Source organism: Oenanthe melanoleuca, chromosome 2 (assembly GCF_029582105.1).
Source record: "Oenanthe melanoleuca isolate GR-GAL-2019-014 chromosome 2, OMel1.0, whole genome shotgun sequence".
NCBI lineage: Eukaryota > Metazoa > Chordata > Aves > Passeriformes > Muscicapidae > Oenanthe > Oenanthe melanoleuca.
This window is the reverse complement of record NC_079335.1, coordinates 104,250,562-104,277,327: the sequence shown is the minus strand read 5'-3', so window position 1 is coordinate 104,277,327 and position 26,766 is coordinate 104,250,562. Positions and strand designations below refer to the sequence as shown.

Sequence of the window (26,766 nt, the reverse complement as noted above, 5' to 3'; positions counted from 1 at the left end):
ACCCAATAACCTTTTAAAAGATTGGACTAACTAAATTCTTTGGGTTGCAGAGGGCCAAGCTGCATTAATTTGGTTATTGGATAATTAGTAATAAGCGAAAGGAGTGACATAGAAGGGAGAGAGGCAGTAGTTTAAGGTGTTTTCATGTAGCAGTTGGTATAAAAAGACAGAGGAGCTGAAAGGTGGGAGGTCTAGCTTGTTGACAGGGGACAGGCACCCACTTAAATGTCTCTCCTGTGCATGACCAGTCTCTGAGACCTGTGCAGCTCCAGTACTATCATCCTGGGACGAGAGGGATACGTGGGGATGAATAATTCAGCAGCAAATCAGCTCTCCAACTGCACTGCATTTTTTTTCCTGGGCTGCTATTTTAAATTTAGATACTCCCACGTGTGTGTTTGGTGGATTAGAGGCATATGAGAAATAGAAGGTGGCTGACACAGGCAGGTAACAGAGCCTGGGGGGTGGCAGGGGTTGAACCAGCACTGGCCTATAGCAGGTCCAATTCAATAGTCAGAGCTGGATTTCAGGGTATCTGGGTTCATTTTTGAGGTCTGCTACTTATCTCCCTTCCACAAACCTTGTAAATCCTCTTATAGTTCAGGATTTGCTAGTGGAGAATTGTTACACTGTTTCCTTTGGTCTGCCTCACTTTCCTCTGGGGGAGACACCATCACTGCCTGCTTGTAGCTACAGAAGATCCCTCAGGTAACAGCCTCTCCTGCCCTAAGGTCATCCTCCTATTGTATTTTTTAATCACAAACATCAAAAGGAGAGAGTCATCAAAACAGTTTAAGAAGAAGTAAAAAGGTTTTACTTGCAGCAGCTCAATGAGGAGATGAGGGGACTGTAGGATACAATGGGGTGGGAAAAGCTGCCTATTTGGTAAAAAAATCTATTGTTACATGCTCATCTTCAAGAGAATCCATATTTCTGGAAGAGATTGGATGGTATTTTGATTTGTTCACTAGTTCCTACAGATAACAAAAACAAAGATCAATCCATAAAGAAAATCCTGTCATGTCAAATAATTTTTCCTTTTCTCCTTCTGTGCATACCATGTCCAGTTGATTACTAGTAATAACTGCTTTTACAAAGTCTAGAGTGCTTTGGCAAATCCCTGGCTGGTAAAGGCAGTCATGTCTTCCTGTGGACTCAAGAAAATTGATGCTTAGAGTAGTTCACACCTTGCTAGGTTATACAGAGTCTCAACTCTTCAGCTATAAATCACTGGATATGGGGAACTCCTTAAAAATGAGACAGGAGGGAAGTATTTGAAAACCAAAAATTAATTAACTATTGTGAGATCATTCCACAGGTTGCTGCCAGGACTGTGGAAAATGCCTTGGCCTTCAAGGAGTTATGCACTGTGTTACCTCTTCTCAGTATCGAAATAAAGGTCTAACTTATAAAAAGTCCTTTACTTCTTACTTGATTCTTGAACTTTAATATCAAAAAAACCCTGAACTATTGCTTAATTACTCACTTCTTTTGTCAGCAAAATCAGATGCTGCACCCAGATTTGTGGGGGGGAAACAGCAAAACAGAAAACATAGCAATGTAGTAGTGATGAAGAAGCCAACATCCTCCACAACAGAAATTTCATGACTAATAGTTCACAAAGCCTGGTGGTCTGTTTTAACTATGTTTTATCCAGGTGGTCTGTTTTATCCAGGAGACTGGGACAAAAAGCATTCTCAGTTACACTCTGTTCAGAAAGTAGGTAATTAGCCAAACAGCTAAATGTCTAATACGCTCTATTTATCACACACCTTTGGCCTCCTGACTTCTGGCAAAACAAGCACCAACAAGTACACACCACATGGTGTCTTCTCATACCAATATTTTACAAAGAGTATTTACAATTTTAAAATACAAACCAGCATGCCAGACAAAGGTTTCTCTTTCTTTCCTAAAACATGAATTTTGTCTCCAAAAACTACACTTGCCTGCAGCCTCCAAACAGCTAGTCCACGAGCATTGAAACACAATCTGGCTCGAGATTTGGAACCCTCAGAGGCATTAAGGCATGAATGAATTATTTTATATCATTAGAAAGCCAAGACTGTCTACTTTCCCAGGGAATATAAAGCATTTTCTTTGCATCTGGTATTTCACAAGACACTGAGCCATAGCACTGCCCCAGTGTATTTTGCATATGCACTACAGACCATTTTAGAGTTTCTAAATTATTATCAACAACGTAATTATTTTCTTTTCAATGATGCACATCTAAAGACAGATTTTATAGGCATCTTTTTACCTACCTAATTCTCCATCCCTTCTTCCAGATTTTGGAAAGTTGTTGGCATGTAAATTTTGCTTTCCAGTTGTTCTTCAGTTTTGTTGAAACTCAGACCAATAGAGAGACAGCCATCATCCAGATCCAACCTGTGAACAAGCAGCAGTACAGTCACTTGGTAGACTTCTACCAGCACGGCATGCTGTCAGGCACATCGTGTCCTGCAGTGCAGAAACTGCAGCTGAATGATCATCCACAGTGTCCTGTGGGAAGTGCCCTGTGTTGGATTAACACCACAGCCTCAAGCAGGCAAGTATAGGTTTGAGTTTAAACTCTTGGTTTAAGACAGAAGTAAGAAGTACTTCAATGGAAGCCTGAAAGGAGTTAGAAGTATTCTTCAATTCTTCTGTCACTCTTTACACAAACAATTGGGCTAGTTTTAATTCAGATACAGCAAAACACTCTAATAAAGAACAGCACTAGATATCCTGGACAAGCCTTAGAAAATCTTAGTATTGTGTTCATGCAAAAGCAGTGCCAATATGGGCTGGTGATCCTAGTTGTCAAGCTACCTTTTAATCTTAACTCCTCTAGTGGGCATTTGCATGTTAAAGAGTAGAAAACAATATTTAAATTGCTATAAGGTTAACAGTGTAAGTATTTGGTTTGCAAAACATATGTAAAAGCTGCTTAGACTTGGAAATGTTAACAAGAAAAAAATACATCCAAAAAACCTTTAGAAGTAAGAATCAAAAGTAGCAATCTGACTGTATGAGTAATAGATAGAGTACCTGAATGGTCTTTTGGTATTTTTTCACTTCATGCAAAGTCTTTTTCACAAGTTCAAGCTGAACAATACAAAACAAAACAATCAAAAAACCAAAAAACAAAAAACAAAAAAAACCCAAACAAAACAAAACAAAACAAAACAAAACAAAACAAAACAAAAACAAAAACAAAAACAAAAACAAAACAAAAAAACAACAAAAAAAAAACACCAAACAAACAAACAAACAAACAAACAAACAAACAAAAAAACCCCAAAAGTGGAGTAACTACTGAAACAACCCTGTACTTCTCATACAGGACACAATGACAGAAAACACAAACAGGTAACCACAGCATCCCTCTGGGTCTGCGTAACTAGAAGTAAAAATTTCTTTGCACTCCAGAATAAAACTTGGCATGGTTGAGTTTATTTATGGCAATGGAATCTTTAATGAGACATATTCTCCAAAGACACACTCTCAACTGTTAAAAGAAAAGTCACACTCATTTAAAAAATCTTATATTGTTGAAATAGAACTATTTAACACTTAAAATATATTTTCTAATTTTAGCTATATCATACAAATTTCAAACATCTTCTATTAAGAAGCAATATACTCTCAATTTTCTTATTCAGGTTTTGCGACATCATCTCCTGTAATTTCAACTACAAGAAGAAAATGACTGACAGGTTTCATGACATCAAATCCTGAAAATGAGGATTGAAATGTTAATTGGTATTTAAGAATTGCAGTACAGAGCATTCAAAAGTCCTATTCATTATCTAATCATTTAGAAGCAAGAGGATTTCTATCTAGTACCAATGTATTTGAATAGCACATACATCAAAGCTATCAACCAAGACCAGTCTATATAATGGATGTAACATCTGCATTATTTACATGGCATTAAATATATCTGTTGCCAGTCACATAATTAATAAAAATTATTAAAAAAGAAAAAGAAAAAAGAAAAAAGAAAAAAGTTAAATAATAGTAGATGGTCATTAGGAAAGATTGCATCCACAATGCTATACCAATCCTGTTTCGCTCCCTTTCCAAAGGAATTTAAATTTAAAATTCCTTTAACTGGACTTCAAGATACAAATAGTGTTAATGAAGAATATAAGGTATCTGCACCTCCATGAGAGAGCAGGGGACCATAATAACATCATAACTCTCCCAAGTGTAACACATGCAATATCCTAAAGCAGCAACACTCTCTGCTGGACTGTGAGCAAGCAGTCCCCATGTACATCTTACCTGACATAGTGGTTTGCTGGGTCCAGTACCTAGTTACTCTTGTGCTGGTTCTCATTGGGCTCTTTCAGTTCACTAGCCTTCACCATTCCCAGATTAGCAGTCAGGTTGGGACAAAACATTGCACTCAATGTTTCATGAAATTTCTCATGCTCACTTCTCATGCACTGTTGGCTTTTCTGCCTGTCCATGCATCATGAGAAGCAGCAGATTGGTAAAGGAACATAAAATATTAATTTTAAAGTGCCAAGATGTCCTGCAGCTTTCAGATTTTCACAACAGTCCATGATGGCCAGAGGGCACGAGTGAGTGAGGTTGACAAAAGCTACCCTTGGGAGAGGCCAGCTCCCTTTTTGGTCTCTTTCTGTAGTCAATGGAAAGAGCGGGGTCTGACTTAGGTACACTGTGTTGCCACTGGATGAAATTTTTCCCTTTGTGTAAAGCCTTCTTCAGCTAAAACAGTCTGGTGAAAACTGTCACCAGCCTCATGCCCAGAGTGGGCTCCACAGGGCCCAAGTGGGATTCCCACACATGACTCCTCACTGGCCTGCAACAGAGTCACAAACAATTTGGCTACCTCAGGTATAAAAAGAGCACATTGTCCTAGCACAAGAAAACAGTTTATACCCTGAAGCACTACCTATTTTATCACCCTGACTGCAAGGAGATACCATGGCTCAATTGTAAAAAAAATGGAAATAAGGAACAGTGTTGAGTCACCATCCATAAACATCGTTCCCAGGCTTAGCACATTCTTGAGTAAACAAGTGATTTTCTTTCATAAATAAAGTATGAATCAAGGTATATCCTGTGCTGAAATTGCATGTCCTTTGCTTGAATTTTCTTTTTGGAACAGGAAGGCATGGAATGTCCCCTCCTTGTCTCTAGCTAGTCATTTCAATGGGAGTAAGAAACGCTGAGAGAGCTTATCCGGTACATCTGGTATGCCTGCAAGCCATGTTGGCAGTTTTGCTGAAAAATGTGCAGAAGAACCTTTCCCCTGTTGGAATGTAAATCTTCATTTATCTTCAAATCTGCATAACGAGTTTTGAAGGGGTAGCAGAAAGTGATTTACAGAAATGCCGACTTCGCGTTACATATTTATGAGACATTCAGGGTTCCCACTGTAGTGCAGGATGGATAGCATGGTGTATCTGCCTTACTTTGTGATTCTGAGCTAAATCCTAGCAAACAAGGCTCCCATTTAAATGTTACATCCCACAGTAATTTACCATTTTTCCAGGAAAATACGGACTTGGGTGATCAGTTATAGTTTTTTCAGAGGCCACCTGCATTACCAAACCTAGGCCAGGCCCTGGCTTTCTACAGATTGTGCTGTTAACAGGCTAAACTAAAACTTGCTAGTTATTGCAGGGAGAAAGCTGTTTTCACTCCTCTAGAAGGTTGTTAGAGGACCTCCGTGATCCAATAATGAGAACTTGCTCTTACTATCCAGTCTAAATGTGATACTTGTGGTTTTTATTCTTTTCCTTAAATAGGAAAAAGGGTATCTTCTCTGTTGCTGGTACTAGGCCAACCAATATATTCTCGGAAAGAATTCAGTATCTTAATATAGCCTTTATATTTTAGACTAAGCAGCACTTCATGCCATCTCTTATTTGACATGCTTTATGGTACCTCTGCACTTGTTGCAGATTAATTAATCTTTTTCAGAGAAATGTGGCAGCAGTTATGTTGCAGATGTGCATTCACCCATGCCTTCTACAATGAAGCTTTCACTTTCTGCTGGAAATACCTTGTCTGAGATCCCAGTTTGGCTATGGCCATAAACACCTTCTTCATAAGTTCATCCCATGGTGGATTCACAGTCACTCTGTGATTATCTCTGACACCCAGAGTTCTCTCCACTTGAGTCATCTCTTGTCCCCCTTAGAAAAATTCCTCCTCATTAAGCCTGAAGTGCACACCCTGAAATTCTGTTCTAATCAAACATCTCTTCCACTTATCTGTCAGAGTCAGAAAGGTTTCAATAAATGATAAGTCTTACATGTTAGCTATGCCCCTTCATCTTCAGATTTCAAAAGCTCTCTGACTTCATATGCTAATGTACTTAATGAAAATATTAACAGCACTGGTCTTAAAATTGACCCTTGAGGAACACATTGTAACTTGTTTCTTGACTCTCTTTTCTTTCTCTTCCTTTGCCCTTTCCCATTGGTCAGTTCTTCCACACCTTTCATGTCATCTGTTAACTCCCACCTTCTTTTGCTTCGTTAGTATTTTCCCACATAGGAGTGTATCAACTACTTTGCTAAGGTACAAATGAGATTTACCACATTTTTTATTTTGGAAAATCCATTATCTCATTTAAGGGAAGCTGTCAGGTTATTCTGGCGCCAGATCCCCTTTGTAAACCCAGGCCCCTTTCATCTTGTTTTATGCTTAACTAAAGAGTAATTTAATCATTCTTCCTCCTTTGGTAATTTTACCATGTGTAGAAATACAGCAGAAAGTTGAGGTAGATCACATCCACTTCCATCTGAGGTAGGTTGATAAGCATAGAGATAGAAAACAAGAGTATACATATGTGTATGTACATATGAGTGTTAGGTGTTAAGTATACACATGAGCAACATATACACATACATGTAAATATTTGTACAAAACTCCCAAAGTGCACTGAGCTTTTTAAGGAAATACTCTGATTTTCACTTGTCCATACAATAAGGATTAATTAATACTAGTCAATTTTAAGACTTGAGGAAATTTACCTCCTTTTCCACTTCTTCTTCTGAGGCCAGCTGACAGCCACCAAGACAAGCCCAATATACGATGGTTTTACCCGGCACTCAAGCTGTTTCCTGCTGATATAATTACAAAATTTAAGTACAATCTAGTGTTGGATAATTGCAATGATGAAGTTTGTCCATTAATGCAAAAAGCTGTTTTAACAGAAAACATCCATTCACGGAGTATTTTAAATATGAGGGCCTGGTTCTTAAAGAAGGAAAGGTCAACACACGACGAGTTTTTAATTAACAAGTGCCTGTCTTGTCTTCCCTTCTTGTATGACATGGTAGCATATATTTTTGTAATACAAAAATTCATTGTGAGAGGAGGTGGCTATCGACATGGATGATCCTCTCCCCCACATGTGGGGGAGGATATGTACCACAGCAGTAAGGCAGCCTTCAATAAGAGCTTAGAGCAGCTGGAATCACCCGCCTGTTGGCATACAACTGACTTAAAATCTGAAATAACACACTTCAAGAAAGACAGAAGAATGAAAAGCCAGGTTTCCAAAACTTGCATTTCTAGCTGTAATAAGGAGAAATAATAGTCCCAGATACCCCTGAGTAGATAGTTTAATAACAATATGGTGTCACTGTGATCAGAGCCCATCAGCTCATAAGGATTGAGCTCTTACTCCCTGTAAATGACTGTAAATTCAAAGTTTTAAACAGTCTTGCAAAAATAATATTTAGACATTAAAGGCAAGAAAGGTGTAGCTTTGAATGTTGCAAAGGAGTAGTTTTGTTTGCCACTGCATATAACTAGTTCCAATCAACAGCAAAATTGTGCTAGTGCATTAGGAGATGGCCAAGATGAAAATACAGTACCAATTAACTTTGAAAACGGAGTTGTTGATGAAAAGCAAAAAAGTAAAAGTGCATTAATTCTGATAACTTGTCCCAGTCCACATGCACACACCTACTCACACACTTTTTGTCGAATCAGTAAGAAGCTGCTGACTGTCACTGGTCTAATGCCTTCGTGTGGAAAAATAAAGGATGTGCATTTTGGGATAAATGCACCCTTCTGTAAATAACACAATGTAAGTGCTTCATAAAACCCCCTAAAAATAAGGCTCACCTAGGTCTTAAAAATTACTCAGCTCCATGTCCCAGTTTCAGGCTTGGGGTACCAACATCAGCCTGCTAAAACTATGCTGGTAAATATGACTCCACCGAGTCTGGATCTTGCATGTTCTCAAAATTCTTCCATAAAATTCAGTTTTCTAATGAGTGGGACAGGGATAGGCACAAATATTTTCCAACCAAACAGGGCCATCCTGGTCACCAGGCACTGGATGGGGCAGGCAGGTTTCTGACTTCCTGTATAGCTGATCTCTTCTTCCACTGATGCATTGCATGAGCTCTTTTTCATTTTGATATACCAAGAAATGACAAATCTTGTGCTGGTTTGGATGACAAGAACCTCCTCTGTCATCAAGGCCAGTTCCCACCTAAAGTGGGCATCAAAGAGTAATACCTGTTATGATTTAGCAAAACTCACAATTTAATGGCTAAGCTCCACCCCTAGTAACGTTACCAGTCTTGCCCAAATCCGTTCCTTTCTATCCCAGAAGTATAACTGTGCTTCTTCTACCTCTTTCAAGCATTTATTCTTCCACGACCACAATACTTGAGTGCTTTTAAAATGAAATCCACTGCAAAAGTTAAGCTTCTACTGATCTTTTTGGTCTTACTCAGAATTCTTTCCTTTGAGATCTGGGCTCAGATAGATAGAGTTTGCAAGGATTTTACTTAATTTTAGTCTACTAATTTCTTGCTTTTTTTTATTCTCAAGTGATATTCTTCACACCCCTGCAATCCAATCACCTGCATTTTTTATCTGAACTTGTGTTTTGAAGCAAAACCACTAAATATGCATGTATGTAAACAACAGCAAAATGAAACTGAGTAGCAAAAGCCACATTCAAGGACTTGGGTGCAAAAAAATAACCCAACAAATTCTTTAATTACATGAAATGGGGCTGGGATTTGAAGGAGGTGATAAAAATTATTTTGTATACCAAATGCTGGGTTTTAATCCTCTTTTAGTAGGAGGCTGAAAGAAACACTAGTCATGTTGTTGATACAGGACCAAAAAAACACCGCCATGAAGCACAAACATCTGGTAACTATCAGCCGAAGAAAAATTATACTTGTACAGAAATCTGGGAGCCATGTCTACTTAAGTGACAGACAACTGGGGCACTTCTGAACATTTTCCATACAGGAACTAATGAATTACCTAATTACCCAATCAGCTCCAGGCTTTATGTGGAATAACAAAAATGCTAACAAACACATTAGTACACAGTCTAAAAAAAGAAATCAGGGAACTATCAGCCTGATGGGAAATAGTTTATGATTATTAAAGCAAATACAAATATTTCTGTATCATTAATTTCCCATAATGAAATGAGACTGAGAAAACAGACCAGGTTAGGAAGCAAAACTCCAGGTGGGGAAGGTGGGGATCATGGGAGAGCAGGTTAGCTACCCTGTATGGAAAAGTCTCAGCCATTTTCAGGCTTGTGTCCCTGCTTGCTGCCCACACTCTGCATGGGTTTCGGACCAATGTGGAGAGACAGGTTAGTGGGCAGTGTCTCCAACACTTGCCTAGGCTATCAAGGTATTGCTGGGTTTCATTTTCATTCATATGGGGTGCTGTGTAGCTCACAGCTCTGATTCATGATTGCTACAGGATTCTGCTCAGGAACCTGATTCCCACTTCCAAAGGGAAGAGATGTGATGTGGAGCAGCTGTCCATCCTTGCTTGCAAATGAAAACCTCTTTACTTTGTGTGTGTAGTGCTCTTCACCTCAACTGGGGAAAACACCATAGAGCTCAGAGCGAAAAAAGTAGCAAAATAATGAGTTGTCTTGAAAACATTTTGAAAGTCTAATTACTGCCTCAAATTTAGAATTGCAATTTTTAAAATACATTTCAATCTCTGGGCTGTTGAAGTATCTAACATTAAACATATTGACCTATATTTCTCATGCTCTGCCATCAAGATTATAGCTGATTGAGTAGTTAGACGTTTGTCTTATCTTTTTAATCTATTCATTTCACTAAAACATTGCTCTCTCATCCTGACAATCTACTTATGCTCAAAGCTGAGGATAATCTCTTTAGATTAATACTAAATCACAATCTTAAATGCTTCATAGAAAGTTAGATGTATGATGCATGCTATACACAAAAGTAGACCTGCCATACCTGAAGAGCACTTACTGATGTTTGGGCCCATGTGGAGCCTCTAGCTCTTCTCTGTTTACCATATTAACTGACAAACCAAACTGAGATTGACTGAACTCAAATCAATCCTGGGATTCTGATGAAATGGCAGGTATTGTACCAAGTTTTGGCTATAGACGCCGTTCTGCAGACACTATTTGAAAAAACAAACTGGAGAAAAATAAATACCCAAATCATATAATATTCTTATTTTCTTCTGCAAGGACTTTACTGGTATGACTTTTATTAGCTGCTAACAAAAACAAGTCAAGCAGGTTTGATACGGGTTTGAATTGTGTGTTACTTATAACATGTAAAAGGTGACTTTTGTCAAGATACCACTGGAAAGTCACTCTGAGAATATAGTGAAATTTTAATTTGTGTCACTTTCTGTTGATTTTATTGGAGCTTATTGTACAATCTGGCTGGATTCTAATATTGAGGAAGGTAGCCAATATCAAATGAAGCTATAAGATTTTCTGTAAACAGAAACTGAAATTAGGTGAGAAAAACCAAGACCAACCAGAAACATTCTGAGAAAGAAAGAAAGAAAGAAGAGCAAAGGTATTCCGCATAGTATGATAATCCATGAAGTCCAAAACCAAACCAGGCATACACTGTTATTTGGCATTTTACTATCTTATTTATGGTAGGAGTTATTTGTCTATTAAGCATAGACTGTTTGGCAGCACCATTTCAAAAACACTGTCAAGACCCTATGCCAGCAGTGCCTAGAAATGGCAATGAGTAATTGTCTTGGGGTGACAAGAGGACAGCCAAAAGCACACCAAAGCACCAAAATCTTATACTGGCTTTCTTTCTGTGGTCTCACCTGGTCTGCTAACCTGTCTGAGATAATTTTCATCCATTCACTCAGACATGAATCAGGAGATTATAGGGGTTAAGGCCAGTGCAAGGGGAAATAATCCTGTAAGCTGAAAATATGTCCCAGCTGGTCATGAGGTCTCGTTTATCCTGGGGAAGGGACTCAACAAGGCACTGCACTGCCTGTCCCCACACACAACAAAATGCTTCATCCTCTCTCAGTCTAGGAACTCACACAGCAGCTCAGGGAAAAATTTGGGATGGAAGGCCTGTTAAAGCCAAATCACTATCACTTGCTCACAGGGGGATCAACTGGAAAGCAAAATAAAGTTATGCATGGAGTCATGGAGAAGCTGTACTAGTTTATCAGCAGGGTAACCATTGGAGCTCCTCTCTGTTCATTTTTGTGGTGAAAAGGTTATAATTTAAGCACACTTGACAGGTACACACAACTAAGTGGAAAGCTTTTATTCGGTAAATACTTATTTTTAGTCACATAAAAAGGTTGACTTTGTTGTAGGCATTGCTCTGCATAAACAAAATGTGTTTGTTTAAACTGTGTTGGAGACACAGCAGTGAAGAAAAAGGTCTAAAAATGAAAAGAATCAACAGTTGCCAGCAAAAGGGCACAAACACAGGGGAAATTTTTTTTAACATTCTTGTTCCTTGAAGGCTACTACAAGTTACTTGCAGTAATTAAAACTAACTCTGAACTCCATTGTGTTGACAATAGGGTGAGATGTTGCTTTCCAGGCAGAGGTAGAATTAATTATGCTGTACTAGATTGCCTTTATTGACTTGTGCCATGTTATCTAGGCTGACCCTATTAGAGCAGGGAGGTTAGACCAGATGACAGCTAGGGGCACACTGCACTAGAGTTGATCTTATTCAAACACATAGAATTTCAGGACTGCAGTGCCTTTCCTGCTCCCAGGTACCCATTTTGTGATCCTGTGTTTCTGTGACTTCTGCTTTTTACTCTGACTAGCCAAAAAATATTACCAGAAAATGTCCCAACTATTGCCTTTATTTCAGAATCTGAAAAAAAACCCAAACATATAAACAAACAAACAAACAAACAAAAGAAAAAAAAAAAACACAAAAACAAAACAACAAAACCCAGAAGGTAAATAAAATTATTGAAATTACTGAAATCTAGCCCCAAGCTAAACAGTCACTTTACAAGGGCATCTGTATATGCTGTGGAGGGGAGTAAAATTAATCACACAGAAAAAGTCAGGTTGGAGGGGACCACAGTTGGTCGTCTGCTCCACTCTCCCTGCTCAAGCAGGATCATCCCAGAGCACACGGCACAGGATCGTGTCCAGACGGTTCCCAAATATCTCACATGAGGGAGACTCCACGACTTCTCTGCACAATTTGTTCCAGTGCACGGCCAGTGCACAGCAAAGAATCTCTTCCTCATCTTCAGCTGGAATTTCCTGTGCATCAGCAGCTGCCTACATCAGTTGTCTCATGTCCTACTGCTTGGCACCGCCGAGAAGAGCCTAGAAACATCCTCTTGGCACCCCCGCTTTTAGACATTTATAGACATGAATGAGGCTCCTCTCTCCGTCTCTCCTCAAGACTGAACAGGCTCTGTGCACCTTATACAGAGCTCAACCCCGATTAATTAATTTTATTATTATTATTTTTATTATTTACTGCGGCTCTACCCTTCCACGCTGCATTCGGGAGAGGGTGAAGCCCTTCCCGCTCCCTCCGTGAGCGGAACTCCCGCCCCGCCGGGCGGTGCCAAAGGCGGAGGCGGCGCCTCGCTCGGACACCCACCCGCCAAGATGGCGGCGGCCGCGGCCCGCTGGGGGAGCTGAGGGAGGGCGCGCGCAGGTAACGGTCCCCCCCCGCCCGGCCCCGCCTCACGGCCCCCGCTCGCCGAGGCCGCGCTAATCCCGCTGCCCGCGGCTTCCCAAAGCCCGCTTCTTTGGGCTCGCTGCCCGCGCCCAGCCGGCTCTCCCAAAGCCCTCTGCCTCCGGAGTGCCCCCCTCCTCCAGCCTCCCGCCCTCACCGCTCCCCCGCTCGCTCAGTCCCGCCTATGGAGCCGCCTGCTCCCCGTGCGTGCTCCTCCAGCGGCGGGACACCCCCCGTTGCTCCGGGGCTGAATGAAATGTGCTGGGCCTCGTCAAGCAGTTTCCAGGACCTTAATTCAGTCTCCTGCGTACTTACTGCGTCTTTCTAAACGTCTTCTGTGTTGGAGGAGGTTTAGATTGGGTATTAGGAAAAGGTTCTTTACCCAGAGGGTGGTCGGGCACTGGAACAGGCTCCCAATGGAAGTGGTCACGGCACCAAGCCTGGCAGAGTTCAGGAAGTGCTTGGGCAATGCTCCTAGGCACATGGTGTGACTCTTGGAGTATCCTGTGCAGCGCCAGGAGTTGGAGTCGGTGATCCTTGTGGGTCCCTTGTAGCTGAGGACGTTCTATGATTTACTTCCCTATCAGATCAGCCCCTTCTTCCTTGCTTGGCGGACCTGCTTGGATAAGACAGTTTTAGGCTTATAACCTGCTCCGTGGAGGACCCACACAGCGCTGAGCTGGAGTGCCCTTAACTGGGGCAGGGCAGGGCATTCTGCTTGTCCTAGTCCTATGCACACAAGTCTGGAAAGGAAAAACACCTTAGTGACGTGTCTTTTGGATTTGATTATCCTCTGTGCCATGCATCATGGCTTGGCCCAGCACATGGCTGGCTGGCTATTGCATCTTGTGCATGACAGTACCTGGGAATGGGAAAGACACTGCAGGTTGGAAAAGACCTCTGAGATCGAGTCCAGCCTATGGCTGAGCACCACCTTGTCAACCAGACCATGGCACTGAGTACCATGTCTTTTCTTTCCTTAAACACCTCCAAGGATGGCCCTGGCCAGCCCATTCCAATATCTATTCACTCCTTCTGGGAAGAAATTCTTCCTGATGTCCAAACATAAACCTTCCCCCTGTGCTGCTTGAGACTGTATCCTCTCATCCACTAGTCTCCCTTCAGTGAAGCATACTTTGTAAATCAGCAGTGCTAAAATTGGCTTGCATAAGGAAGCACACCTTTCTGTTGCAAAATAGATCAGTATAAGTAAGACATAAGTAATAAGGAAATAACTAGTAAAAATAAGCAAAAAACTTTGCAGTACTGAAATGCTAATTTTGAAATGAGTGTGATGTTATGGAGGGGAGGAGGTTGGAGTCTTCTGACTCGTGCACCTGCACTGGGAATCCTGAGTACAGTCCTGGATTTGTTTTTATTACAAATGAGCAAGATTATGGAGGGTAGCAACAAGAAATTCAAAGCACTGGTGTGACATAAATGAAAAAGTGTTTATAAAACTCTGCTTGATAAGTAAGAGAGAAAAGGAGCAATTCTATAGATAGGTAATGAGACAGGCAGCGAAGGTTTGTGTATGCATATATGGTGAATGTTAAAGGAAGCATAACTCCCACTAGCTTGCTGGGGATCTAATTTAGGTGCTAGAGCAATTATTTCTACTGATAATGTTTCTACCTTACAGGAAATGCATAAGTAAAATCTGTTCTTATACAGAGTTTCTCTACACTGAGATTTACTGATGTAATTCAGCAAGGAAAATCCTGAACTGACTGAAATAGCTAGTTTGGTACAAGTGTATTTGGCTTAATTAAAAAAAAAACAAAAACACAACACCAGGACACCAAAACCAATCATAGAGGATAGGAAATCTGATGTAAAAATGCCATTAAAAAAAAAAGACGGTCAAGATGAGGAGAAAATCTCAGAGAAGGGGTTCCTTTAATGCCATATTTCCTACTGTAAGAAGTAAAATCAGCAAATATCTTGTTGAGACTGATCCCAAGTATGGAAATTATTTGATCTTTCTCCCATCTGAGTAGCTTTAGAAGACTCTCTTGAAACCATTTGAGGAGTTAACTGGATTTTTAGCTGAAAAAGAAAGCCTTAGCAAAATAGTTGGATTAGAATATCTGGTTGAAATCTACTAATTATAGTCATCCTCCCCCACTTCTTTTCAGTGATGACAAATTCAGTATTTTTACAGTATAATTTCATCCAACTTCTTCTTCTCCCTGTTTCATTCTGAATTTTTACTAACACCATGTTAGCCATCTTCTATTCAGGCGGTGGAGCTTCTGGAACCTTCAATTGACTGATTATGCTTTTATAGGAGACTGAATGCAAGAATTTTATTTATTAGATAATATACAAACACAAGAGTTGTTCTGTGCAAAGGCCACAGTTAGGTCTCTTGACTAAAACATACTTACTTTTATAATTCAGACATGGAAATAAAATGCAAGGTCTATGGAAAGCAGCTGAGTACTCCAAGTCGAGTTAAAATAGTTTCATAGCTACCAATTTTCAGTATAATCATAATAATCATTCAGTTCTTGTTATGTGTTATGGCATGAAATACATATTTTTGTCTTTTCAGATACCATAACCTTAAGAATGCAGTCGGCTTATCAAAGAGTTGGCCTTTGTTCCTCATGTTTGAAGAAACAACTAAATGGCTTCCTGGGATTAATTAAGTGGCAGAGAAGACTGGTTCCTGCTTGTGTGAGAACTATTTACAGTGAGACGGGGAAATGGGAAAAAAAGTATGCGTTGGAGACAAGAAAACGAGTTGAAAATTGGTGGTTCCCAAGAATAAAGGATCAGTTCTGCAGAATTTCAGAGACTGATGTAAGCATTATGAGAAATTTGGAGATTACATGTCTGATATTTTTATTTTCTTTGAATGAAATGAAATGAAACTTACTTAGTAGAGGTGGCTTATAATGATTAGATGTACATTGCATTTCAGGGGAAAATACTTTCACGTAGATTATTAAAAAACATTAATGAAATAAATGAACAAAAATAATACAAAATCATGAGGAAAAATACAGTGATAGGCAAAGTGTAAACGTGTAATTTTAGGAAGTGTTTAAGTAATCAATTCTTTCTTTGCATATTATACAATATTTGGCAATTAATTATTTAAAGTATTAAAAGAAACATCTGTTCATAACTTTCGTAAACAATTTTTCAAGTTTCTGTTCCCAATGTTATGACAAATCTATTGCACTACACCCTGTGACTCACTAAAATCTGTGTTAAGGGAAAACGATTTTTTAATATTTTCTGGTTTACAGTCTCATAGGAATAGAAAATGACTTGAAGAAAAACAAAGTTTTCCCATGCAATAAAATATCTTGAAAACAGTGGTATCTCAGTCTGATTCTTTTTGCCTTCACAATTATTCTGTCACAGTAGATAAAAAACACTTTTGTGGCCCTTTATGTTCTTTTTTTCATCTCTCTTAAAATGTACCTTTCCTCTGACAAAAAAAATAATTCTATCAAAATGTTGAAGAGAGAAAAGAACTTGCTTTTTCTGGGGAAGAAAACAGATGAAATGGTGTGTATGTATACCTGTAGCAGGCAAAGCATTAATTTAGACTTGTGTCTTTGATATACATATATACATAGGAGTCATATATAGCATACATATGCTAAGTTCTAAATTGTATTTTTATGATTTTTTTTATCCTTACAGTTTAAGTAGATTTAGTATCTCATATAAAGAGGCAAATAATGTGTGTTGCTGCAATGAAATACTCAGATTATTTCTGATTTGCTGTGATTGAACAAAAGTGATAAATATTATTTGACAAATACTAATAGTTTTATGCAGAACAGTAAAAGCTGAAAGATGCCTGTAATTTTTTATTATTAATGTAAGAAAAATAATGTAAGAATTTAGCAAGTATCAGTGATACTTTATACTATCAATGGATCAGTTATGAATTCAATGGTAATCAAGATGTATTAGGAATAATTGATGTGAGAGAGGATTTCTTTGTAACTTTTGTCATTTTAATTAAACCTTAGTAAATGAAAATTTTAGTTTATTTTCATTATGCAAAATATTTCTTGCAAGATGTGTTTGGAACTGATCATGCATAGTGAAAACTGAAGAGTTTCCCTTTAGCAGATGTTCATGCAATTGCAAATGATGTAGTCACTCTGGGAGTTACTGCAGTTCAGCTGACAAAAAGCAACTGGCCAGGAGTGAGCTCTGTGTTTGTTGTAGACACAAAGTATAGCATTAATTATTTAAACTGCTGTGAGAACAATTTAATCTGCTATGTTTTCATGTTTTTGTTGGGGCAGACTAAGAACACATAGATAGTCAGTTGCAGATGCTACAGTGGTAATGGTGCTGTGTTAAGCTTCAGTTCTGTCAATATAGGTTTTTTGAGTAAAAGTGAATTAATTTTTATAACATTCAAGTGCCATAGAAGTGTCTGTATAAATTGAGGAGATGGCAGCAAAGTTTGGAAAACAGCCCCAAAAAATTTGATCCAATGAACTTTGTCCGTGCTCACTTGGATCAGTTCCAGCAGAACTCTATTTCACTTCATGGTGTTGTGTAGTATTTATAATGTGTATGTGTATTTATTCAAATGAAATGCTAACTCATGTAGTTACTAGTTTTTAAAAATTTCTTTCTAGAAATCAAGACCAAAATTTTATGTGCTTTCTATGTTCCCATATCCTTCTGGGAAGCTTCACATGGGCCATGTTCGTGTCTACACCATCAGTGATGCAGTAGCTCGGTTCCAGAAAATGAGAGGGATGCAGGTAAGAATAGATCAGTGGTAGTAGGACTGGGTGGGAATTTTTTTATATTTTAAAATCATAATTAATCAGGAAATTAGCATCTTCTAAAATCCATGAAAGTGGAATATGTGCTGCAGATGTGTAGATAATGACCCATGAACCTCTGAATATTGAAATTTGAGACTTTTACTAAAGCCAGTGGCACTCAGAACTCACAATTGGTAAGAGTTGGTTAGAAGCTATGTCAGATGATAACAGTTGATATTGTATGAGGTGCCTGAATCTGCTGATGGGTGGCGCTGTGTCACTGAGACCTCTGGGCCACACAGTTTCTGTGAGAGGAGACTGACAACCCTCCTGCCATCTGGGTGGGACCAGGGGGGAGGAATATATGTACCTGGCAAGAGAAAACAGACCACCAAAATCAACTGCTTTTGCCTCTTCTGCTTCTGAGAATCAGTTCATGCCATTTGTCAGACACAGAGGGACAGGACAGCTTCTGTGCCAGCTGGGAGAGAAACCGCTTCTTTTTGTAACTTCTGCAAGTCAGATGAACAGGATTATACAACATTTTACATCATGTATGTGGAGCTGAAAGTTTCTGTTCTATAGCATCTGACCACTTGGCTTGCCCACTTCAGCCTTGCTCATACATACAAAGTGTCTTCTGAAGGTGCAGGCCTACAAGGTAGGCTAAGCCTAACTTTCTTGCTACATCTGCAAGGAGCAATCCCATTTTTCCTTCTACATTTCTCTGTTACCCGATTTGCCCCATGCCTGCCATAATTTCTCCATCGCTCCCTCCTGTCTCCGTTAAGTTGAAGGGGTAACTGAGAGCCTTGTCCCTTCAGTCTGCAGTGGGATCCTGGCTGGCATTCTGCCGTAAAGGCTGGCAAGGTGAAATTTGAAGGATGTAAGGAAGCTGTGGGAGAACTGTGGCCTGAGTGACAGCCATATTACACAGGAAAGACATTTGGTAGAGGGAAAATATGAAGAATCTGGGAAAACAGTAGGAAGGAGGAATATGGAAAGAGAAGGGAACAAAAAGTGAAAAATAGCATAGCAAGGATCTAGGGTGACAGGAAGGAGTCCTGTCAAGAGAGAAGGAGCAGCTCAAGAATATAGGTATCAACCTGAAAAGAGTACAAAGAAGGGGAAATTGAGAAAGAATTGTTAGTTCTAGTGTTAGAACTTAGTGTTACTAAGTGTGAGAAGCATTTCCAGGATTTATCACCGTCCGTGAGACTCTGATGGGTATTGTCACTGCATTATTCAGTGTGTTGTCTTTCCAAATACTATGTGTTTTATGCCAGTGATAAACATACCATGCACTGAATACTTGCTGCTGCTTTACAGACGTACATTCTTAGGCTTTTAAAATTGCAGGAAAAAGAAATAACTGCCTTAGACTTTAAATGAGAAAAAATCCCCAATGTCTGTTTTTTCCTGACTCCTCTGAATGATCAGAACTTGCATCTCACTAAAAAAATGAGCTAATGAGACATTTGAAGGGGTGCTTGATTCTTGCTTGATGTTAAGACTGTTGATGAAATGTCATTTCAGGATGTAGCCATCTCTTATCAATAGTAGCGCATGTAGCCAGTAAATTGCTATTCAGAAAGATGAAAACTTGCTTCTTCTTACATTTGTGAAAATAAAGTGAAAATAATTATCTAGATAAAGTAGCATCTCTAGTTGTAAAGTTTTGAATGCAAGGTAAGTAAGCACCTTTAATAGAAGTATTTGGAGAAAAGTAAAAAGGTAATATAATTCCAATGAAATGCAGGAGCCACCATGCAAACAAGTTTTTATTTCCACATTTGCCTATTTTTTTCCAGAAAAACTTTTCCAAATTTTTCAAGTTTTTACATCTTGCATTTCAGCATATTTTTATATTTCATATAAAAATTACTTTGAAGAAGTGCCTGTAGAACATGCTGGATTTCTAAAAATACTTGCATCTCCTGTTATGTTAACCAGTTTGAACATCTATTTTTGTCTAAAGGTGGGTAGCCAAAGAATTTAACTTTCATTTATGATTAAGAGACATTAAAAATCTCTCAGATGATTTTCTGAGTACATCAGATTAAGAGACATTGTGTTATTAATGTGCATTAATTTGCTGGAACTTACATTTACCTTAAAAAACTTCTCCTTTGTTATGCATGTTAATTTCTCCATCACGTAAAATTAGAGTCTGTGTACTTGGGTTTTTTTCTTTGCAATTAATTTATCAGCTCTAAAAGTTCTCTCTGCAATTTTTCATGGTTGTACAATCTGTCAAAAGTTATTATGATATTTAAGATATAGTAATGATATGGTTATATCATTAACCATATATCCCTTGATATATGATATCAGTATTTACATATTTGATATATTCCCTAGAAAAAGAAATATGACTCTGTATTCAAGGAATTACTGAAATTCTTTAGTATATAAAAAGAAAGAATGCTTTAGAAACAAAACTGATAGTATGCATAATTTTGAAGATATTCCATTGATTATCTGTTTCTTTCTCAAAATTTGGCTTTAATATTGCATATTTGAAAACCTAGGGACTGCTAATTTTTATCCAGTCAGAAATCTGAGCAGAAGTGAATCCATTTCAGGCATTCAAATGCAAGGTTAGGGTAAGATTTTTGAGTGGTAAAGTTGTTTAAACTTTGCATCCTTCATTTTCCAATTTAAAAAAATGTGCAAGGCAGTAAGGAGTTTACATGAAAATTACAGACAAAACCATTCAGATTTACAGTTCCCAGGGAAAGCTGCAGACTATGATGTATATTTGTTATTTAATAAGCAGTGAGGGGAAATGTCTATAGTGTGTATGTAGTTGACAAGAATATTTGATTAAAAGAGCAATTTATGTTGAATAAGGTGGAGGTGTTTTCCATAAAGAATGCCTTAATGAGAAAACAATAAATTAGTTACATATTGATTTAATCTGAACAGGCAAGAATTGGCCCATATTTTGTAATATTTTAGTGAGGATAGGCTAGAATACATTTACAAAGGGATTAGAGGTCCTTTAGACCATCTTTGGAATGCAATTGTGTAATTTCTTCATACTGAAGGTATTTTGAAATTTTACCTGGGAAAGTTTTTAATCATTTGGGCTCTGTTGTGGTTTTGGTTTTTCTAAAATGTAACGTTAGTATTCAATTTTTTTAAGCTCCGTAAGGTCTGATTTTGTTTCAGTTAAAATATTCTAGAGAAGTAATGCATACTGAACTCTACAGATATTCCCCAGAAACCTGCACTTCCCCAGTGCACCAGCACTTTAAGTGTGAAAATACGTATCTATTGCTCTTTTTCCCACCTTGTTTCTGAAAGAAATACTGCTTCAAAAAACTGTAGATGAAAGCATTGTGAAGTGTGGTCTTGTTCCAGCACTCACTCCTCAAAGACTTGCAGGCAGTGCATGGGAAACAGCCTGTCAAGCACTTGGACTTGATTGCTGGATAAATGATTTGTAGAGTACATCTGTTTTAAGATAACTTGTTTACGTTTTGATTGCTGAAGATGAAGTTTGAAGTCTCTGCATGGGAAATGTAAGCCATATAGATTGCTTAGCATTACTGCACTGAACTGGTCTTTCTGGAATGTGTTGAGGGTGACATGTTTCTTGAAGTTCAATTGAAAGAGTTTTTGTATATGGAGAGTTCTACATCTTAGTACAAACATATTTATTATAAAATGCTATGAAAAAGTAATTTATATATTTTAAATTACAAATTTGTAGCTATTGATCAATCAAAATCAATCAATTCACAACCATGATGTGTAGTTTCTGGTTGTGTTTACTCTGTGAATTTACGTGCATGTTGTGAATTCAAATATACGAGTTTCATAAGACGTGATTTCCTATTCATTATTTGAGAATGCTGGATAGAAATGATAGAGATATTCGTGGTGATTTTCACTATGACAGATTTCCAGTCAGCTGTTGCTCTGGAAAAAAGTATTTACTATTACATTATCATGCCATCATTAGCATGTCTTTGATCAATTTCAAAGTAGATAATTTGTGCCTCTCAGAGGACTGAGAATAATTCCCTTAGTGTTCAGTAAACAGAGTGATTCAGTTCAATAGTTCTTGTGATATCTTCTTAATGAAGCTGGTACCAAAGCAAGGCAGTCACATGTGAGAGTTGTACAGAACTGAGAATAGTCCATTCTGTAGTCAAATCAGGGTGAAATTCCTGCTTGCTAGAATCACACTATACTAATTATTTCTTATTTTATACTTAAACTGGGATGGATGGGATTAGAATATAGTCAGTGAGATTTCAGCAAAACCCCTAAATGACTTAGAGAGCATTTTCTTTTTATCTGTAACATATCTTCTTTTAAATTGGATGTATTTTCATTAATTGTTTTCTCTTTCAGCAGCAAATCTTAATATTTTTGAAATTGCAAAAGTGAATGGCATTGAAGCCAGACAGACAAGCTTAATTAAAACTCCATAGTTAATCATCAGTAAGATGAATTATTTCAATACAGATCTGTTTTCTGATCATCACTAGCTGTTATTCTCCACCTTTTTATGTGTGAAGTTTTGTGTCCTTTTGTCAGGTTATTTCATGTGATATAAATCAAATAGCAAATATTGCAGTATTGTGTGTGAATTGAGTCTTACTTCAGTTTTCTCATAGCCTGTACTGAAGGTGTTAATGAGCTCAGTCTGTTTCATTTTGAAAGAAAAAGAGAAAATGAGATATAATTTTAAATGTAATTATGTTAGAAGAGACTGTGTGAGATTAAGGAGGCAAAAGACAACTTTGTTCTCAAAATGTATGTGCTACTATGTGAATGTTGAATAACTTCTCATATTTTCTGTTTTATGATAATAAAAATAAATGGACATTTTATATTTTTATAGAAAAAAAATCTTGGGTTGATTATTTTGAAAGTGCTTTCTCTAATATGCAGCACTATGTTGCAGAGAAGCATTGAAATACTCCTTTTTAGAATGTACACACTAGTCAGAAATTCCTTATTTTAATCTATTTCCAGATTGAAATATGTGCCTTATCTGCTTGGGGGAGTTTGATGGTAATTTTTACCTGTTCTGTAATGGTGTCTATTACCTGTAACAGTTAAAAGAGAATCTAGGCTTCACTCAGATGAAAGTCTTGTATTTAAAGTGTGCTGTAGTACCTCAGTTTACATCAGATATTCAACAAGTTCAGCGCACTGTAGGGAGCCAATGGAAGGAGCACCCGTCCTTTCCTATCCCCTCTCCAGCTGCAAGTCCTTGCTGTCTCATGTGTCTGTGATTGCACAGTTGCAAGATCCACAGTGGAGCTAGGGGTGTTTACTGGCAGCTTTCTGGAACTTGTAATCATGGATTGCCTGTTTTGTCAGCCTTTTTTTGGTTAGTTCATGTCGAGTGTGTCATGGGACTCTAAGTAGGGATAGGAATGTAATTTTTGCTGTATCAATTTGAACGACTTATTTGTCAGCAATCATCTTATTTTTCATTTCTGCTAATCTTCTTTTATTGCACATTCTCTGAATTAAATATATTTATTTGCAGGCCTTTCTGACACTGATTCTTCTTTCTTTCTTAGAATTTAGAATGCATTGATCTGAGTGTAAGAACACATGTCAGCTCCCTGGTCATAGCTCTGAGACATACTGAGTGCACATCGGGAGAGCAAACATGTTCTTTGTGTCCTGGAATAAAAATTCACTGAATCAATAGTCCTGGTTATGTTGATGGAAGCTTAGAACTGAGTGTTATGAGATCATTGTCAGCTCTGTGCTATAAAGTACACTGATCACACACATCTCACCTACTGATGTCAGTGTGATGAGCTGATTGTTACAGCAGTGAATAGATGAAAATGCTCTGAGAGGAAGAGCTGAGATCTCAGCATTGACTCAAGGGAGTTTCTGTGCCTTCCTCCTCTTGGTCCCACAGTAACTCAGAGAGCTCTAGCCATTGCTAACAACAGATGTTTGACCATGCTGTGAAATGATTCTTAAAAGTGCTTCAAGCAAGAGTATTTAGGATCTAAAATTTTTCAAGATGCAGCTGTTTTAAATAATTTGTTCCCAAAAAGACCACTCTGCGTGGTAGTTGCTGAGCACTTTAGTTCCCCACGCACTATTTAATAATTTCCTTGTAATGTTCTATGCTCCCGTGCAAACCGTGTTAAGTAGTAGAAAATGCAAGTGTTTCATATTTGATCCTGCCTGATTGTGTGAACTTCCAAGGATCTGAAGTTATGCCACGTGTGTTCAAGACTAACCTGGGGGTTTTCAGCATGAGGAGTTCACGTGTCCACTTCATTGTGAGGATAAACACACAGCTGCCTTTAATGACTGCACTGGCTTCTGCCATTGTAAAATGGCTGAAACTGCTGCCTGCTTCTTTTACCTGGTGTAGGCACCCTTAGGCTTATGCAGCCTCCTGCTTAATAAGATGCAGTCATCATTTGTTTTTCTTTCTACTTGAGACTTAGAGAAAGTATTGTCTGCCTAGAGAAGTGATGCTTGGAAGAATGGTTACTGCAGTGAGCAGAGTGGATCCCTCAGGCGTATAAGGTTTAGAGGTTGCTGTTGAAAGCAATCAAGTCAGCATTCAAGAAAGTGGATGACTTGTTTTTCTTCTGCTCATCTGTGGTGCTAGAGAGAGCAGCCATTTTCTGCTAGTTAGAGCCAGTGACAAACCCATCAAAGAGCTACAAGGAATAACCCTTTGGTCTTCAAAACTGCTTTCCATTCTTTTCTTCCTATGTTTAATTTTTTTTTAACAAAAACTGTCCTTTTTTCTTTGTGCCAACTTTTGATATGTTACTTGCATATTTTCTTCTCGTCTTCCATTTGTCTTCAAATTTTCATGTTAAATAAGCAGAGTTAAGATGTAATGTCAAATGCTGCGTGGAGATTATGGCATTTTTGCTGCAGATTACGGCCAAAAGGAGCTGACCTGTTGTTTAGACAAATGCATTTCACAAACCTTTCAAATCCATTCATGGTAGAGAAGTAAAAGAGACAATAAACTTGAAATAATTTTCTAAAGCACTGTGCATGTTACATTCATCTCTATAGCAACTACATAAATAGATCTATCCTGGAGGCTAATTTGAGGATATTTTAAATGTCTCTTTAAATTCTGTTTTCTGATTGAAACTTCAATTAGCATACTTCCTCAGACCTTTAACTTGAGGAATGCTATTGGTCGTTAAATTGAACTTTTGAATGTGAAGAGTGAATATGATATTTTTGATAAATGCTAGAATTTGGAAGATCTGTGTGCACAGGTTACTCCTTCCAGCTCTCATGGTACAGTGATACACATGAACTGTCTGGTGCATCTGTCATCCCTTTTGGGGAGTCTGTAGCGGGTAGTGAAGTTGTTTTTCCCACATCCTTTTGCTCAGGAGCATGAGAAATGAGATTGTGCCTTGCATTTGGCTGCCTGTCTGTATCCAGGAGATCAGCAGCAGCCAAATTTTACAAAAATTAACCAAGAGTGATTTTTTTCTCATCTCACTTAATGTGCATCTACCTGTAGTAAAAGAAGGCATTTGTAGGAATGTAAAGGCAGGGCATTAGTCTCAGGCATTTAAATAGAGAAAACATCTACTAGACAGGAAAAAAATCTGTTTTCTTCATCACATCTCTCCAGAGATAGGTTGTCAGCAATACTAGTGGTCAAAAATAACAGAGCTGCATATTTTAATGTGTCCATAAAAAATTCTGTTGATATTTATAGCTTATGTAAAGCATAACCGTGGTTTTTTTAATTTTATACCAATAGTTTTCACTGGTGTGTTGATGGTCAGGGAGGGGAAGGGTTGGGCAAAGGTGTGCTTCAGTGGGATGTTGAGAAGTGGTTTGGGCTCCAGCTGACATTTTCCTTGTAAACTCCCCCTTCTATATATGTGGAAATAGGCAGTTAAGACTCATAATTTCTGGTACTATGGTGTGAGTAACAATAGTTTGCCTGGTAGTTAGGGAAAGTTTGTAACACGAAATAGCATTCCAATTTCTGTTAGATTTAGACATCAAAAATGTGCTGTGCAGGGGCCTTTATTGGGCTGGATCACAGATGATCACAGGTGAACACCTTTGGTTTAGTTGCTGCAACAATAGAGTAAAGATAGACAGCAGGTTTAGTTTTAGATCAGTACCAAAAATGAGAATGCTGAAGAGTTACATCTATTCAATCCTGTTGCTTCTACTCTGTGTTGGTGCCAGGGCATCTTTATAAACATGTCTATAAAATATTTTTTATGAAATATTACATTAAGTCAGAAGATTGGAAAGTGGTGGCAAAGAAGAATAAAAATAATTCAAAGCAGTAACAAAAGTAGCTCTTATGCTGCCAAAATAGGCAGATTTTTTTGATGGAGATATATTATGAGATTAGCATGGCTGAGATTGCTTTTTTATGTCTTGTTTGCTTGCATGCCACTAAGAAACATATTCTTTATATAAATACATACTTTAAGGGGTAAAAATTTTGATTTCTTATAACTTGTAAAATGCTAGTCGTGTTTTGCTATTGTTAAACTTGTGTAATTTTTTTCATGATTATTGAATTTACAGCACATTTGTAGGTTAAGAAATAGAATTGGCTTTATCAGGTATCCAATATATATGTGTTTAATGACAGCGTCTTAAGTACTGGCCTTTCTTTCCTTGATCATTAAACAGGTTTTTGAATACTTACAGTATTACTAGATTGTTTTTCTAAATAATGTGCATGTTAACAGGAAAAATAAATCTCTATTTCAACAGAGATTATCTATTGTATTTTTTAGTAAACTTTTTTCCCCACCTTTATATATTTGTGGTCATGAAATAACAATTTGTCGGTCTGTAGTCTGTGAGTAAAATTTGACTAAAACTGTTTTTTCCTCATCTTCTTAATTTTATCTGATGAATTCAAAGTTATCGTAGGGTATTTTTCTTGTATTTTGTTTTTTAACACAAAGTAAAAAAATAGTAGGCTACGCCTCAGTTATAGTTACAAAACTGGTGGTTCAATTATTTTTACTTAACATTTTGTATTTTAGAATGAATATTTGGTTCTGTCCAGTGGTAGCATCAACTGCTGACTTTTA

The 26,766-nt window shown here is 38.0% G+C and overlaps 1 protein-coding gene across 1 annotated transcript in view; it reads left to right on the top strand.

Moving 5' to 3' along the window:
- The first annotated feature begins 12,828 nt into the window (after positions 1 to 12,828).
- LARS2 (leucyl-tRNA synthetase 2, mitochondrial) overlaps positions 12,829 to 26,766 on the top strand; it is an 82,762-nt gene continuing 68,824 nt past the window's right edge. Inside the window, exons 1-3 of the mRNA XM_056485632.1 lie at positions 12,829 to 12,932; positions 15,511 to 15,761; positions 17,576 to 17,704. Of these exons, the coding sequence (XP_056341607.1) occupies positions 15,528 to 15,761; positions 17,576 to 17,704 (363 nt within the window). The 5' untranslated portion in view covers positions 12,829 to 12,932; positions 15,511 to 15,527. The remainder of the gene's footprint in view (positions 12,933 to 15,510; positions 15,762 to 17,575; positions 17,705 to 26,766) is intronic.